Below are 18,545 nucleotides of genomic sequence, written 5' to 3'. Positions count from 1 at the left end.
TACTATATCATATAGTATATGTACATGAACCACTTGATACATGTTAGCCTGTAAACATCCTCATAGATTTTACAGTTTTTATTTTTCTATTTTATTGTCCTGTTTTATCTTGTTTCATCTGAATATATCACTCAATTACTTTATCCCTTTGATGACTATATTATTACCTCATTCACTATCTTGATATGAGCATGGGAGGTCATTCTCAGCAGTAGTAGGAGGACGCATTAAAAATCGTATGTAACAACTGTGGTTGTGTGCGGGGTAACTCTTACCAAAAACGTCTTGACGTTGTCAGGCTGTAGGCGCTCAGGTTGCGAAGTCGATTATTAATGCCTTCAGGTCCAGACAGGTGAATCCATCGACGCTGAACATTCTTGACTCGATTGCGCCGCACTCACTCACAGTACAAGTTTGTTTTAAAATGGCGGCGGAAGCGTCGAGACAGGTACGAAATGTTAACGATACCGGATAAACTTGTGAAATTTCCTTGCTCTTGTAATTAGCTAAACACCGGAGAAGTGTTTCCTCTCCAGCTGTGATGCTGTGAGAGCGAAAAATGTCTGTCGCTTTTAAAACTTTTATTTGGTTGTACTTGAGGAAGCGCTGGTAAAATCAGTGAGTTGGCGTCCGCAGCAAGTGCACTCCTGGCAAGCAAGTCCGGTTCGACGTGGTGTTTATGTTTACCAGGGCCCTTTAGTTTTCATGTCGAGGTGAATTCACGTGTTTGTCCCGATAATTGACCTTATACTGGTGCTATTTCTGTACACTAAGCTGCGTTGAGGAGACAGAAGTGATGGTGGTACAGCAGTAGTCACAGCATCATCATGGACCGCCCCGGCCGGCGGCTACCTGCCACCCACCTGTAGCATCAATCGGCAGCATGGCGAACACGACCCTCGCTACCCAGGACCGGAGGGACAGCCGTGGCGGTAGGTGACTAGGATGTGCTGTCACAGGGCTCCTATGTATATATCATGTTTGACACACGTACCACTTAAACTCTGTATGTGCTGTTCTCCCCTCGAACATCAAAGGGTCACGCCAAACTGCCTTCAAAAATGTTATAAGTCAAATTCAGCCTCGGATATTGTGCATTTAAACAGCCATTAAAACATGATACGGAGCATTTTGTGAATCATTTAAAGCCAGTCTTCAATTCGGCATACATTTAATATACTATAGATTAAATTAAACTTTAAATTTTAACCAAAAAGTACACCTTCACCTTCAAGTCTGCCAAACCACTGTCCTTATTCGACATACATGTGGCACTTGCTGAGATGGTACATTTAACCCAAGAGTTAACAAACCATGACTCAATGTTTTGTGAATTGTTGAACCCAGTCTTCAATTTGGCACAATTAAAATTTTAACTTTTCTCTGCTGGGACTGGTTCATTGTTCACCACCATCCCGCCAGATGTACTTGTAAAACAGTTGCTAGAAATGAAAATGTCTTGAAATTAAACGTTTGATTTGTTAAAAAGAAATGCGGCTGAACTGAAAAGAGGCTCGCAGATTTATTTAAGCCGAAAATCCAGGGACCTGCCCTGTATTACGTGCGTTACACCATCCATTCCGATGTTTAGCTGAGGGAGTGTATTGCGTTTTAACCCAAATTGCACAATCTGTGATGTTCTCCTACCAAAGATGAAAGTGCTGTTGCATTTCCTCATGGTGCCTGCCTCTTCATAACAGTATCATGACTCACAGAACAAACTGTGTGTGTACTAAAATGGGTGGCACAGTTAATTAGGTATTCACAGCAACCTTGGCATTTATCATGACAATAAAAACAAAAGCATGGATGTTTATGCTGGTGTGGCTTAACTGCTAATGTGTTTTCATGCTTGGTTGTCAAAACCTGATGAGTGACATTGCATTTTTGTTTGCATATAATGCATATCAGACAAGGTGTTTCTGACTTAAATGAAACTTGCTTTCTTTTTTGACATTTATTGGTGACCTCTGGTTGTAGATTATTTCGCAGTGGCACAGGAACAACCTGTTGCAGTGTTTTGGGACAAAGTCTACCAGGCTCACATGACAACCTGCAGGTCAGGGTTTAGAGCTTGGCTAAGAATCTGGCTTTGTGGGCATTAGGCTCTGTGTTCAGAGTTCACCTCAGAAGTGTATTGATTTTGCCTTCTTATTTTAACTGCTTATTTATTTTACCTTATTTGACATATCTTTTATAAAAATACAAATGTGTGTGTTCAAAGCCCTTACTGTCAGCAAGCAAAGAAAAACAAAACCACCTCCACATAGAACATTGTGGTGCAGCAATGTATTGTGAGTTGCTAAATGTATCTGAAGCAGCAAAGATTCATGAAACTGTAACAACCAGTGTGTGAATGTCTCTGTGCATGAGAGTCATGAGCTCTATTAATGCAGCCTTAGAGCTCAGACACACTTGCTTTAGCTTAGCTTCCCTGCTGGTGTTAAATCATGATGTAGCCCTGCTGGGGCCCTGTTCACATTACAGTACAGACTCCAGTTACAACCTGGTTACTGTGGGATTAGTTTTCACTTCACAAAGCTTCCACACCCATCTTATCTCATGCCCTGGTTAATTAGAAGCCACCTTTAGTAATATTGTATTAAGAAGAGCTGCCATTTTCATAAAACAAGATCACATACTACACACACATACTACAAAACGGACAATTGTGAAAAATCATGGCTGAAACTAAGCGCTAAGGTGGCCCTGGGGCAAAAATGAGCTCTGGGCTCCTGCTACAGACCACCTTTTGACCCTTTTTGCTGCATTGTGTATGTATTACTCAGTAATTGCAATGTGTTTGTGGAGACATGATTGAGCACTTTTGTTTAGGAATATGTGCCATGTATGCACAAGGTGATTTAAAATGTAGCTCAGAGGAGCCCTTAATATTACGTAGTAATGCAGGTGCACCTTATATTGTGATTCCTTGGTGTGCACAGCATTACCAAACAAATCAGCAATTACTCAAACGACCACAAACTAATTGCCAGATGGTCCCACTTTGCCTCGTTGGTAATTAGCCTTTATCACAGTTCCCCAGAGTCCAAGGTGATGTCTTCGAATTAATGTTTCTTTTCCCCAACAGTCACCCACAGTCCATAACCCAAAGATATTCACCTCGATTCTGTAAATATTCGAAACAATTTTTTATAGCATCTGTACACCAGTACTAGCTCCATTTCTTCATGTTGATATTTTTTAAGGTATTGTATCAAAGTTAGAAATTCCAGTGTTGTGACAACACTTTAGTATATTCATATTGTACAGTATATAGCATACATTGACTTCTCAGTAACAATGACACAAGCTAAAATAAAGAACTATTGTACTGGAAGATAAATACAGAGACATAAAATCACAATAAGATACCGCAAAATACATGCATTAGATAGATCGAGAATTGGAGTGACCCTGTTGAGTTGTAAAATGTTATAACATTCAGTATTTCTCACCAGGATACATAATTGAGGCCACATGGTACCTTTTTTTTTTTTTTTTTAATACAAGCCAAGCAAAAAGTAAAAAAAAAGCTGATGACAGAACGCTATAAATCAAAAAAAGCTACCATCAATAATTATTTTTCTAAAAGAAAAGGCTAGAGACGGCTAAGTTGATCTCCTTGTAGCAGGTCAGTCTACAGTTTAGGGGCCTTTGTGGGTGAAAATGTTTCTCTCCCTTTGAGCTCAGGTCACACATAAGCACCAGCAAATATTGTTTACTTGTAAATGTCTTAATTTGTACTTTTACTTCTTTTAGTTAATTAAATACTGGTCAATATTAATCTCATCTGCTATTCATTTGAAGGTGTGTCTGGTGGAACCATGGTGGAGAACGGCTGTGCAGTGAAAGACCCGACTACTACTGACCTCCAAGATCATATTAACCACCACCATCACCACCGTCAACACAGCATGACCCTGAACAGTGAGCTTGTCCTGCCCAGTTACAAGCCATCCTGCTCCTCTACTCCCATCTACTACAGCAGCCCTCAGAAAAGCTACTCAGACATGAACCAGGACTGCCATAGCTTGTCTTCCCAGGACTCTGGTATCCCAACTCTGGAGATCAACCCTCCAGAGCCCATCCTCCACAACCACCAAGGCACGGGTAATGGAGGCCTCATCCTGGACTCCAGTCACGACTCTCCTGCAACTTTACCCTTAGATGATGATCCCTCTGATGGCAACGCCATCCGTAAATCCTCCACTTTCCCCCGCAGCGGGTATGACTCCAACCGCCTCTTCAGCCCCACCCTCAGATTATCCGCCACAACGGGGATGAGCGTCGGGGGTGGAGCCTTAAACCGCAGCGATGATATCTCTGTGTGCAGCGTATCCAGCATGAGCACCGAGCTATCGGTCTCCAATGAAGACATTTTGGATTTCACTGTCACCTCAGACTCCAGTGCCATTGTTACTTTAGAGACGGATGACAGCGGCAACGCTCACTTCTCAGACGTGACGCTGTCATCGACACCGGGAGACCCCAGAGATTTATGGAGTCCTGTAAGACTTCATCCGGGGTCAGGAGTCACGCAACATCAAGAGGATGGCAGGCAGAAGAAACTGGGACCTCTAGCAAGCTTATTCAACAAGTAAGTTCAGATGTGGTTCACAATATAAGTCTTTTTAAAGGATAACTCATATTTAGAAGAGGCATTTAGATGGTGGTTTGACCTGAATTGAATTAGAAATGCAGGGGAAGTCATCTTATTTTATTTCTTTTTTATAACCAAAAGTTATCCTAGATATGGCCTTTCCATTGAGTCATAGACACAAATGTTTGCAAGATGCAAAAGTTATCAACAAAATTTAGACACACTAAAATGTAGTTGTATGCAACTTATTAATGTATTTGTCAAAAAACTTGTGCTCTAATCATGCAAATGTCCGTATATCTGCTTACAACTACCTCACAGTGTGTTATGAACCATTTATTAAATGTTTATGTAGTCCTTTTCAATGAAGCGTTAAAGTTCAACATTTCAAATTTCAACACAGTGTTACCACTAATATTGAAATGTGATTGTTCTTCTCCCTGTAAACATCAAATGTCTCAACTTTACTGTCGAGCAAGATGAGTAAACAGTTTAAAGCAAAAAAATATTACACTTTTTATGTTATGTTTCAAACCTTATGTTGCTATGAGTGTAAAATAAAATAGGAGCATTGTAGATCAGTGCGATATTTATCTATTCTGTCCTTCCTCTCGTCAAAGACTCTTTGTTGGAGGTCTTACAGAAGTAGGCATTGCTCAAAGTAGCTTTCAAAACTTGCTTAGCCGAGACGTCCCTCTCACCCCTCCCACCACTCTTGTGTATTACAGCTCACCCTGAATGTGACCCTCGCTTCTGCTTAACATGCCACGTCATTAGTAATTCAGTTTCATTTAAGTAAATTCTTATTCTTGCTGCCGTGTTACTTCAATGAGCTGGCTCTCACTAGAGCTTTTCTCAAAGCAAGGACAGAACGAATCGATTAATAACAGAGAACAACACAGAAGCACACCAGTAAAACCTGATTGATAGAACCAAGATGATTTACGTAAGAAAAGCAGTTTGTCCTTTTAGGACCCTGACAGATCAGATCAGGGATGGGCAAATGTCAAGGCTGTCAGTGGTTTCCTGTGGCCCTAGTGTTTACAGTGTGTCTTGCTGTTCAAGTTTTCCATCAACTGAACAGATGATGGTGGCGGAGCCTGTTGGTGAGAGAAATCACTCTGATTGCCTGTTCAGCTAAGCCAATCAATGCAAAAGTGGCCAGATTAGTGAAAGTGGTGAAAATGGTAGGCAAATGCTGTTTAATATCACAACGGTTTGTATATCCACAGTCCTGAGTTTCCAGTTTCACTTTTCAATGACCAATACAGACTACTGCCGCCTTGTGGTATAGAAAGTTATTTTCTCTCATGTGCAGGACACATGAGCTAGTTAACTGTAGTCTTTGGTCTGTACAAGAGCAGTTTTTGGCTGAGGCGAGGCAACAGTTGACCTTTGTCACTGCTAGTTCTTTGATGTCAGTTTGGTGATACTGGGTCCCTTTGACTTCAGGGGTCACCCATTATGTCCCAGTACTCCAGAGCATAGCATCACAATCTTAGCTGATACATTTCCTTCAAGAAAACCACACAGATACCCTAGAAGTTACTGATTGGCCCATTCTAGGGGCCCACACTTGAAGTTGTTTGTAAAGAGGATACTGTGAAACTGTTGCAAGTAAAGTGTTACTTCCCAAATCTGTATTTTTGTCTGTGACTGGGGTGTGGTGTTTCCTCCTCTTAAACAGGTTCTTGTAGATTGGAGGAGGGGGAAGTGAGAAATAAAATTGAATACCTTGAGACATTCAAAGGAAACATTAAGCCCAACGAAGCATAAGAGCAGAGCAGCAAGGTACTAGGTCATAAGTCCACATACTGGTGATCAAACAAAGCCAAACTGACGAATGAGTTGCCAGTTCATTAGCAGTTTCTAATTACCCAGAAAGACTCCTCTTATAGTATTCATTTACATTCAGTCGTTATGTGCTTAACCCCTGGCTGTGTTGATGACTAATGGTAATGACCAATGATGAGTTTACTATGAGTACATTAAAATTGTATTGAAAAGTCAGTGAAGTTAGGTTGAAGTAGTTCTGAAGTTGGTTTCACACTAGTTGGCCTTGATCAAATTTCAAGTACTCAAACAATAAAATCAAGGAACAGAGTTTTCTGTGACTGAACAGGGAAGGGGATTTTACAGCACCTAGTCAAACTTTTTTTTTGGTGGCTAGGCTGCTGGAAGACAATTCTTTTCACAGCTGTAACCTGACACGTGCTGTGTTGATTTATGATGGCTATTATGTGTGTGTGTGTGATTGGGCAGGATTCAAGGTTTTCTTCAAGGTTGTAAGACCTACAGAGTGCTGTAAAAGTTTTAATTAAACCCTATTATTACAGCATAATATATTGTAAAAAAACCCCCAAAAACAGTGCAGGATAATGACATATTATTTGCATAAATAAATATAATACACAAATACGCATGTAACATTAAATTACACGCACTTAAATTACATTTCTAGTAGAGATGAACTGGTGTAGATGGCCACATGAGTGCTTTGGCTCTATGGATGACAGCGTCTGTCAGTAATTTGGTTTTTTCACCACTTTGGTCCAGACTGAATGAACTATGGGATGGATTTCCATGGGATTTGGCAGACTTATTCATGGTGCCCAGAGACACTGACACACTGATTTCTTTTTCAGCACTTAAGTTCGACTTTGTCCAATACTTTGGTTTTGATGCGGTGCGCCTACATTCAGAAGACACCTGATTTTGTTTGAACTTGGAGGTTGTATGACCCGCGCTGATGGACTTCTGGGGAGCTGTGTGCAGTTACCAAGTCTAAGCTAGCTGTTGATGGGTATTAAGTAGCTCCAGACTGTAGGGTTGCCTGCTTGTTTCGTTTTCTTTGTCATGCGGGTGTGGAGCTTGGGATGAGTAACGAAAGTAAAGTAACAAGTAATATACAACAAATAACTTTTGTCACTGAGTAATTCATAAAGTAATGTAGTTACATTTTCAATGAGTGTTTGATCAAAGTTTTCAAGTAACTTGCCCAACACTGGTTAAATTTGAAAATCATTGTCCATTCTTATTTTTACTAATGGAAAGACTCTTCAGACTTGTCAGATGTGTCAGGAAAGATACATTTACAGTAAGCATTCATAGACCACTGTCCTGTCTGTCACACATTAACCACTCACATTCTGAAGGTAGGTCACGTGAAAAACGGACACTGATTCATACCCTCTACTTTAATTAATTGTCCTCAAATGTATCATCCTTGTACACTGAACCTTTCTTTTACAGTGATGGACTTAAGTAAGACTGTAGTGTGACACATCATGTGTTAAATGGCAGTGTCTCCCTTGACCCCCCCTTCCTTTACCACTCTGTTATCCCTCCTCCTTCACATGGAGAAGTTACTCATTCCCTCAGTGCCTTTTAAACTCCTTCTCCTTACACCCATTCCTCCCATTCCTCCCCTCCCATTTGTTAAGTCAGGCCTCTCATTGCCTCTCCCTCCACAATCTCAGTCTGCCTGAACGTGGCGCCTGTGTTGGAGACTGATTACTCTCTGTAACTACAACTATGGAAGTTATTGGATTGAACCTTGACTGAAGGCGAGCCTTGGATTCTTTAGGCTCTCCTTTATTTACTCTTTACTGCTTTGAAAGCACAACATCTAGGTGCCTGTTTCTGTGTTCTTTGGGGAGGAAGATTTTGTGGTGGCAGAGCAGGATGGCAGCCCCATCACTTCTGTACATTGACAGGTAGGATAACACAAAACAGCTGAAGAAGATTTATGGTTGACATGTATATCCTCCTGTCTGTTTTGTCTGTAAGTGAGCAACAGATTTGATCAGAAGTTAAATAGCTTGTCTTTTGTGCTAGACAGTTTGTTGAACTTAATGCACACTGGTCTCTGGATTTAGTTTGTTCTGTTTGACAGTTAAAAAACAAAGCTTGCAGCATTTCTACGTTGTGCTAACTGCTGCTTATGTCATGGGAAAAAAGAATACTCAGTACTTTGCTCTCCCTCTTCTTGTACCAGCTTGTTTGGTATTTCCATGACAGGTGCCTTCATTGTTAGTTGAAGCATACAAACTACCAGGACACCTTATAACCTTATTTTCACACACAGGACTGAACACAAGTGGTGTGAAATCCTAATATGCTTTGGAGGCTTGACCACAAACCAATGCAGTGCAAAACCTCAGCTTGAATTCAACATACAAACAAGCACCGCTCTTGGATTTTCTAGCTGTTCCACTTGATCACTCGACCATAGCTGCAGCCATTCAGCTGTCACGTTGAGGCACATTTAGCCGGGACTGAGGGCAAATCATCTTCCCTCTTTGTGGACATTTGTTTGGTGACACGAAAGGTACACATGAAAACATGATGTTCTGATGAACTGTACAGAAAAGTCTGATCTGTAAAGTGTTGAGGGTGCAGACTTTAGAGATAATTCAGGCTTTGCTTTGTAAAGATTGTACCAGTTGGCCTCTGCACCTCGATCTATAGAGCATTGTTTTATGGTGGTTCACAAGGTTACTCAAGTTCAACATTCACCGTAGTTCAAAGCCTGGTTACAGTTATTTTTTCCACCTCAGCTTAGCTCTTCCTAGCTTATGTTTTTGGAATTAGTTTTTACCAGATGAGTTAAAAATGAATCAGTTTATGTTAGATGTTCACTGGTCGAGTTTGAAAGTTTGTCATTGACCTTGGAAATAGTAGTTTTACAAAAAAAGAAAGTCTTCACACAAAGTTCCAACTTTTTCCAGAGCTTTCAACTAGGTTACATTTAAAACAGAAATGCTGGTCTTTCTTCTTCGTCTTTGGATCAGGCAGAATAGATGGTGCAACAGTGATGTCCTCTGCTGTTTGTGATTATCGCTTCTTTTGACAGTCATTTATATTTGTTATTCTGTTCTAATATACCATCAGTTTCTACATTTTAGTCCAAGTATCCAGGTTGAGTAAAGTTTGCAGAGTAAAAACAGTTTCTCCGATGGTTTCCACGTTTTTGAATGACTTTCTGTTCTGAAGCAATGCTTGTTGTATTTTGTGACTTGGTTTATATAACTGAAATGACATATATTTTATTACAGAGAGCGTAAAAGTACTGAATAAAGACACTGTTGGGTGCCAGTGCCAAATTCCAGGTATGGTACTGGTATTGGTTCAGATGCGAGTGGTACTCAACCCTACTTTTAACTACCTGTTATGCTCTTATTCAGCAGATGGAGTTTGCCCAGTCATCATCACATGTATTAGTAACAAGCTTCAGTCATGTTAAAACGTATGATAACAAGAGCATGGGTCATAAATGTGTCTAAATGCTGAAGAAGATCGTGATAAGTGTTTAGTTTTGTGCATAGGTTGTTATTGGTCGAACTCTTCTTTCTATTATCCTCTCTGTAGATAAGATTTCATTTTTTTCACTGTTCAATTGCTTCTTTGTGAACTCAAATCTGATGTTTCCTTTCATATGTCCTTCGGGTGGAATTGGGTTGTTTTTATCACAGTAGCTATTCCCGCAGCTCTACACGAGACTGTAAATGTTGCTTTAAAATTGCCGGATGCCTTATCTGTCTTGCAAAAAAAAAGTTATTACAAAAGTGCCGGTTGCTTGTTTTCTGCTCAGTGTTTACCCTGTGCAGTTCTGAAAATAGCTGAATATGATAAGCCTCAATGTGACTGGTAGAACAGTGTCACTGCTGTTGCACTGTGGTCACAATCCTTCAGAACATAACTTAAATGTGTGTTGTCACTGAACTTTTTCAATAAACCCTTGAGCCACAGAATGAGGAAATGCCCTTCTCTGTTTGTATTGTGTGTACTGCAGTATCAGTTAGCTGAGTGGAAAATATGCAGGACTGAGGTGAAACGTGCCACTATGAGACAGGCGGACTGGAAAGAAAAATGATGCCAAAGGTGCCTCACGCAGCCCCATGTTCATTAGCTCTGAACATGTATACCTTTCAAGAAAACCAAATGCAGATTTGGTCTGGACTAAGTATGACTTGTTATTAGCTTTTTATGAAAGAGTTAGGGGACAGAAAGGACCAAGTTGTTGTCATTTTGTTTTTTGTTGCCATGGGAAACTGACATGTCATGAGGCAAGAACTGTACAGATCAACTGATACACATATGGTAATGAGTTGTGGTTAATGTTTATCTGTAGTGTGTTTCATAATTTATCGCTGCAGGCTGTGAACAGCTGTTCAGAATGTTTGACTTTGACCAGTTATGCTGTTATGGACTGTGTTTGTCTTATGTCAGCTATTACATAATCACCTTGATTGGTCAATAACTTGCATACATACAGCTTGATTATTTTATACTCTTATAATGATTTCTATCAAAACCATCTTTTATTGATGGCTTTATGGCTGTAACGCATTTGGCTGGCTGTTAATGCGAGTAGTGTCTTATTCATGCTAGCAAGTTAGCTGTATAAGTTGTTTGTTTCTTCGGTTTTCCATTGCTGCAAACCTGATGTTTACAACATTCAGCACATTTCTCTTAACAAGATGTACACTTTTAGAATTTGCCAGTGGAATCTTTCCATTGTGTTTCATTCTTTTTACAACAATGATTTCCTGGGCACCATATGGTCTGTTGCATTGAACCATTTTCAAATGGCACCAGTGTTTGGAAAAGGGCAGGAACATAAAAAAAAAAAAAAAAAAAAAAAAAAAAAAAAACTTTTGTGTGCATATTCTAATTGGATTGGGGATTGGACGAGCCATTTCTTTATCATCATCTATCACAGGCTAACTTCAGCCAATCAGATCAACAGTAGGAGAGTCCTACCACCAGTGGAGCAAGCTGGTTAATTAAAACTCTTAGCAAAGCCAGCCAAGAGAAGTATGAGAGGAGAGTGAAAAACATATTTTCCATCGAGAAAAGCCTTTTTATTGATGTTCTTGCTCTTCTGCTCCCCAGTTCTGATATAACTTTAGCAGTTCGCTGTCGAACCTCTTGAGGAGGCATTGTTGTTACAGTTGTTTTTCTCACTGGTTGTCACATCTTAACCATGCCTGTAGCTGCCAGTAGTTCCTCATTGGATGTTGATTGTTTCGGTTTACTGTGGTTTGGCCACAAGCACATAGCTTGAAGCCTGGCAAGTGGATTTACATAATCACCTGATCTTGTGTTTAAAGCTGCCTCGCAAGGTAACCCTGGTTTTACTTCAGCTGGAGATCTTTGTTGCAATTTTTTTCTTCATAGTTTTATAGCCATTTTTTCTGTTGTGATTGCAAATGGCTGAAATCTTTCTGGGCCCAAACGCATCAGGTGGCCTGTATTTTCACTGTGATCCATTTGACAAAAGGAATCCACAGCCTGGTGCTGTTGGGATTGGGGCAGATAGTTCCGTATTGAGCAGGATGGTTTGATCGGTAGCTGCAATGTGGAGCTCTGACCAGAAAACACCAATCATTGGCAGGGAAGCACAACTGCTATATGTGTTATTTGGTGCAACATCAATAGCGAAAATAAAAATGTGTTTCATTATTTACAGAATTGTAAATCAATCCGTAGTTAAAATGCCATAGTAGGTATGGCAACTTCCTTAACACGCAATTCAAAGCTTACCAGTGAGGTTGTTCTTTTCCCATATTTTGTCAAAATCTGGTCACTTTAGTCTCGACTTCAAACTCATAGCAAGAAGCAAAATGTATCCTGTGTGTACTTCTGGATGGATGGATGATAGGAAATTAGGCTAGGACAAGTTATTAGTGAGCACAACAGAAGGCCACATGCCTTAATGGAAACAGCCGTCTCCAAAACAAACACAGGAGCCTGCAGCAGATGCACTCAACTACCAGTGAACGAAGCCTCAAGCCTGTAGCTGTGTCTGCTCAGTGTTTTGCAGCACGTTTCCTGTCAATACTACCCTGGGGGCTACAGAGAGAGGTCAGGACAGGCTGTGTAGCAGTCGGCGGGTAAAAAGGTCAGATTGATCCAACTTGTGTAGTCAGACCTCCTTTCCACCTCTCCAGGGCCCGCTGCAGCCAAGTGGGGTCAACACAGCCTGTCGAGCGTTAAATAAAGCAAATATTTGTCAAAATCAAAATATTTGAGTAAGTCAAAATCAATAAGGCAGTTGCCAAGTTCAGTTGCCCTGATGAGATTCAGCCGGCAGCATATGGACTCATTGGTTTAAGCCCTTTATTATGCCTGTTATGTCACATGGCCTGGTCAGAAGAGGCTTTTTATTGGACTAGTTTATTCATGTCTTTTCACAGCTAGGCTCTATTCATGCTCTCAATGAAAGCCCCTGCTAACAGCTCTCCGACAGCACCACAGTGTCGGACGAATGAAAGGAATGGCTGGCTGAATGATACATGTTAAGGGGAGCTCTTTTCAGCAGCTTTGCATGTGGTTTCAAACACCAGGTGATTTTTTTTTTTTTGCATTCAGGTGATTTTTTTTATCTTTAGAGTCCAGAGCAGACAATCGAGTGGTGAGTTGAAGTGGAAAGATCATATTCTTCAATATAAACAGTGAAGACGGCCCTTTTCTCACCTTTTTAGCAGTCATTTTGGTTGATTATTGCTGCATGCAGCAGGCTGGTGTCTTTTTAAAGCTGGTGTTCAATGGGTTACATGTCTCGCAGTATTAGACCTGTGACCGTAACCAGCTCACATGATGTCACATAGGTTATTAAAATGTTCTGTGGGTGGCCTGTATACATTTGTTCTTCAATGCACAGATTCCCTTTGTGAGCTTATCTCAGTGTTGAACTCTGATACACATATTTAACGCAGCTCATGGTGCCACAACGGTGACCCACTGAAGATTGCAGTCATAGCTTGTATTCCACTTGTTGCTCTGAGGTATGATGGCCTGATGGTATGTCCTCCAATCTTACCCCCATCCATCTATTCATCTCACAGGAGCCTGTTTGCCCGGAGGGTGAAGGACAGTCGACCAGTGGAGCAGAGGGATCCAGGGTGGAAGCTGTTTGGGAAAGTCCCGCCTCGGGAAGGCCCAGCTAAGGACCCTAAGAGAATACAAAAGGTAGAATCTTAATTTTTGAGATCACAGCATTGTCTCATGATAAATGAAGACCCCACCTTATTGACTACATTTACTTACACACAGGACACCAGGATACTGTTTCTGTATCAGGGAAATAATCAGCTCACAACTTTTCCTTTCACTTGATTCATACAGTCGTATTCATTCCAACGTTATTTTCAATTTGTTTTCAGGTATTCAGTATGACTCTGAAAACATTTTAGGCAAGAAAGAGGCAGTGTAGTAACAGAATCTTGGTTAATAGTTTATCAGCACTGCTTGGTTTATAGTTTGATCAGTTTGGCGAGATGCCCCTCATGCGATCCAAGAGAGAGAGGGGGGCGGCTCTTCCATACAACAGCAAAATGGAGGTATGTTTGCTATTGTTCATTTATGTTGATGAAGGGTCTCAGTCTTCCAGGTCATGGTAAATCTAGGTGCTGTAGGCAACTGCACTTGTTTCAGTTTCTTGAAGACGTTTCACCTCTCATCCAAGAGGCTTCTTCAGTTCTAACTAGCTGTAGGGGATTTGCAGGCTTTAAACCCTGTGTGGGTGTGTTCTCTGAGTTTCAGAGATGTTGGGGCCACTTGTGGGTCGTTGACCCAACCCACATGAAGGCGGGTTGGGTTAACTCTTAACAGAGGAGGGGGCCTAAGACATAACTTATCACCCTCCTACAATGCAGCACTGAGTTCCCTCCCCAGACAGATGAACAACCATTCACACCTGGGCTCACCTAGCCTTAGAAACCAACATGAAGGCTGGTTTGACCAACCTATCCTAGATTAGATGTTACACATGAACCAACAATAGGTTTGTTTGTTTTTGTCTGGTCTAAGCAGCTGATCTCATCTGACTGTGTATGAAGAATTGAAAACATTAGTAATTAAATGTGGTTAATGACTGTATTTTTGGACTCTAAGTTAATTATGGTAAATGGTACAACATAATACTGTAAGTGTATCTGGATATTTGAAGAGAATCCAAAGTTGGCTGTTTTTCAGTTTCATTAGCTTCTTCATGTATAAAAAGCACTGTAAAATTCTACTTAATTACAATTCAAGAAAGTCAGTTTTTTTTTAATTCACATGTTTACTTCTCCCACACTGTAGGCCAGCCACCCTTTAAACAACACCTCCACTGTTGAGCAACTGATTTTGCCGCAGATATACCCCAGATATATTTTAGATGAATATTATTTGTGTTGTATTAATTTCAAGTGTAGTTGACTTGAACATTGGTTTTGGATCTGTTAAAAAGCTGCAGCAGCTTGTGGTGTAGAACAGCTGTTGTTTAAGGTCAAATGGATGAGCAACCAGCTTTGATACAATAATGCCTTTAGCAGAGCTTATCACTGTATCATGGGAAAGTAAAGACCAATAAGTACAGCAACATTATGACTCCTGCTCAGAACAGATAACATAAGAAATGATGGCTGAGAACAGACTGTGCAATCTCAGTTGTGTTCTTGAATACCAGGAGTACAATGCCCTGAGCGCCAGCACTCCCCATCACTGACATTTAGGTCCATTTGCTTTCTTTAGAATTCCACTCACTGAAAAGCAAACGGCCACTCACTGGTTATACCAGTAGTTCTGAGAATAGATGGAGAATAGATAATAGAAAGGACAGGGCTGAGTGTTGACCCAATCAATGTTTGAAATTCAGTCATGGTTTTGGTAACATGTGGGAAAATATGTACACAACAAATGATTTTTAATGCTAGAGCTAAAGCCCGGTTGGTTGGCTGATATTGTTGGCTGATATTGGCCTAAAGAACACAGTGCAGACATTGATGCTTGGGGTAATTTTATAATTCAATTTCGAGTGAAGTTTACTGTTTCAGTTCACTGATGTAATTTCAATAACATTTATTAAACTGTAAAATATCCTGCCTCCATCACATATTTTTGTCATGGGTGTTTGAAAACCACATTTGATGGATCACTGCAAAAAAATGTGTTTATATCAGTGACTAGTAACTCGCTAGTTGTCTACTAGAACTCTGCCACAACAATCGCAGGCCAAAATCTATTGGAGAAGATGACAGATGAGAGCCAGACACTCTACCTGCACCAGAAAAAAAATAGCTTGCCAGTGCAGGAGTGTTTTTGATTTTGTAAATTTTCTATAGATATCGTGATAACATTGTTGAAAGAATTATTTTAAGATAATTGTGTACTGAAAATCTGATATTGTGACCATTATCACAGCGATGCTACATATAGTGACTAGCAAAGCTACATGGAGGGATGATGGTACACTATGTTTCCCAATAGCGTTCGGCAGACAATGGACTACTAGACATGGCTACTATTTTTTGTACAATAATGTAGCTATTTTCTTGTAGTTATATTCAAAGTCATGGAGTTATTTTCATGTAGCAAATTTTAAAACCTTGTAGCTCTCTCTTCGAGCTACCTTTCCAAGGGCTCGCTATTTTGTCCATTAAGAGGCAGTGTAGAGCTACCAAATGCAATATTCCTACATGCTATTTCTGTTGAAGAAACAAATAATTACATATAAATTACACCACAAAGACATGAATGCATTTGCTTATAATATTACTTTACAAGAGACATTTCTTGTTGTGAAATAGCTTCCATGTAGTTTGCTTTTTTCTGAGTAGCTTGTAGCCTACTGGTTAGCTCCCTATTTTCAAATGTGATAGCTTGACTACTTTCAATAAAGGATGGCATGTAGTTTCTCAAATTACTGTTTTAAATGAGCTTCATAAGCACCAGAAAAATGTAATTCAGAAATTAAAATGAACAGCGGTAGCACAAAAATGGTATTTCACACTTTCACACACAAAATAACTATTTAACATGCAATTTCTATTTTTCTGTGTCAGACTATAAGTGTAGTGTGGCAGTTACATGCCACGAGCATGTGATTCACTGTTTGTGTTGCTCAGCAATCTGAAATTCAAAATGTCAAGGTCTTTGAGAGGCCTTTGTCAGATAGACAGCTGGCCACTGAACACGCTTATAATTTCACGCTGCCAGTCAGTGGGCAGACAGGAAAATGTCTGAGGCCCAATTAAGGGGCAAGACAGCTCTCTACTGGTAAAATAGACCAAAGAGCATGGTGGCAGCTTGTAATTAGAGCCTATAGAAACCTGTTATTGTGCGACTGTTTACCCTGTGCCTGACACCAGGGATGTGTTCCTCTCTGTGCTCTTTGTGCTGTCGAAGCTAGGTAATGTGCAGATCGCACAATTTACATGTCAGCCTTGCCACGCACTGGCTTTAAATAGCTTGTTATGTTGACTATCTTGTTTTGTTGGTTAGAAATTAAACCTCTTGGTTTCACATGCTGTCTGTTAGTGTGGATGCACACACACCCACGCATGTGCTAAATATCTTAAGTCCATCTCATCTGTGGTTGTAACCTTATATTGGCCTCCAGGAATCAGTTAACAAGGCTAGGCTTTCAAGCTTTTGTCTTGCCACTGATGCTGCTGTTCAAAGGCGGGGTCAGTAAAGTCTGTTTGTGTGTGTGCTTGTGTGAATGGAAAACTTTATTTGCCTAGGTTATTGTTCAGCTGCTATGAGACGCACTGTGTGCCATTTCCACCTGCAACTTTTCCTCTTTGAGAGCAACACAATGAATTTAGTTTTAAATCCAAATTGACACCACTTTGAGTTGCTGTGCCTCTGGGGACTTGGTGCTCCATTATATCTGGAGGCCCAAGTACAGTGTCTGGTCACAGTGAATTGCTGCCTGCTGAAGAAAATAATTATTCTGTAACACGCTGAGCTTCTAAATCACATTGTGTGGCAGCCAAGACATGTCCGAGTTACTGGGATGTATGAGCGAGGCTGAATTAAAATCAGACAGGATTCCCAGCAGGAGTTTTAATTTTAATGTTAAATAATTTAAAGCCCTTCTAGACTTAAATAAATGAGGGAAGCCAATACAGAGTGTAATGCATATATTAGTCTGAAGCTTTTGATAGCTACTGTTTTGTGCAGTTTAGTGCCATAAAGTTTTTTATTCGTACAGTTTGATTTGATGCTTCTGCAGCATTTAGACCATCATGGGACACTAAAAGTCAACAAAATATCTAGATGTTGATGATGATAATGATCAGTGATCAATGGAATCGGAACTGATGTAAATGTAGAATAAAAGTCTGAATGTCATTGTTCTTACGGTCAGTAACCCTGCCCAACATTCTTGTCTCCCCCTCATAAAGCTGGGCCTTTAGTGCCATATCAGCAGCAAACCCTGAAAGCATTTACTTTACTATAGGGGTGTAAATCTTTGACAGTCTCACGATTCGATTGATTTGATCCCATTCTGATTCTTGGATGTCCAATTTAGATTCAGAATTGATTTTTGATCCAAACCGATTCTTGATTTAATTATAAAAAAATGGGGCACTATGTTCAGTCTTTTGCTTCAGCATACTGTTTGCCAAACCATTCACGGGTGTCTGCTGAAATACAATATGAAACAGAACTGGAAATTAAGATAAATGACCTGCAGCCTTTTTGTATTATAAAGTTAACCGCATTAATGAATTTGAAAGCATGCATGCCTGTTAGTGCGTCCCCTTGTTTTGCTATTCACAATGCTGCAGTGTTTGTTTGTTAGCTTGTCCGTTAACGTTACATTAAATGAAATTAAAGAAGCGCTTGCAACTGCTACCTTGTTCGAAGAAGAACTTCAAAATAACTCTATTCTGTGTGCTATCATTATTATTACTTCCATAACCTATTTGTAATTAAGAAACGTTCTAACATCCAACTGAGACAATCACATGTTGGCAAGAGTACACATCCATTTTAATTAATAGTATTTACTAATGTTAAAAACATGTGAAGTGTTGGCTCATGAACTTGTATTGTTTGCTTCTTTCCTACAGGTCTTTGTTGTCAGATAACAATTGCACCGATGTATAGTGAGAGAGCAGGGAACAAGGGAAGCCATGTGTCACTTGTATCGGCCCTTAAGCTA

At 40.2% G+C, this 18,545-nt stretch overlaps 1 protein-coding gene across 1 annotated transcript in view; it reads left to right on the top strand.

Moving 5' to 3' along the window:
- Positions 1–376: 376 nt before the first annotated feature.
- Positions 377–18,545, top strand: part of tbc1d14 (TBC1 domain family, member 14) — a 41,516-nt gene continuing 23,347 nt past the window's right edge. The window contains exons 1-4 of the mRNA XM_073474917.1: positions 377–448; positions 775–932; positions 3,811–4,600; positions 13,456–13,579. Of these exons, the coding sequence (XP_073331018.1) occupies positions 884–932; positions 3,811–4,600; positions 13,456–13,579 (963 nt within the window). The 5' untranslated portion in view covers positions 377–448; positions 775–883. The remainder of the gene's footprint in view (positions 449–774; positions 933–3,810; positions 4,601–13,455; positions 13,580–18,545) is intronic.

This window comes from Pagrus major, chromosome 10, assembly GCF_040436345.1.
Source record: "Pagrus major chromosome 10, Pma_NU_1.0".
Taxonomy (NCBI): Eukaryota; Metazoa; Chordata; class Actinopteri; order Spariformes; family Sparidae; genus Pagrus; species Pagrus major.
The sequence above is the reverse complement of the archived record's forward strand: the minus strand, read 5'-3'. Positions and strand labels throughout refer to the sequence as shown.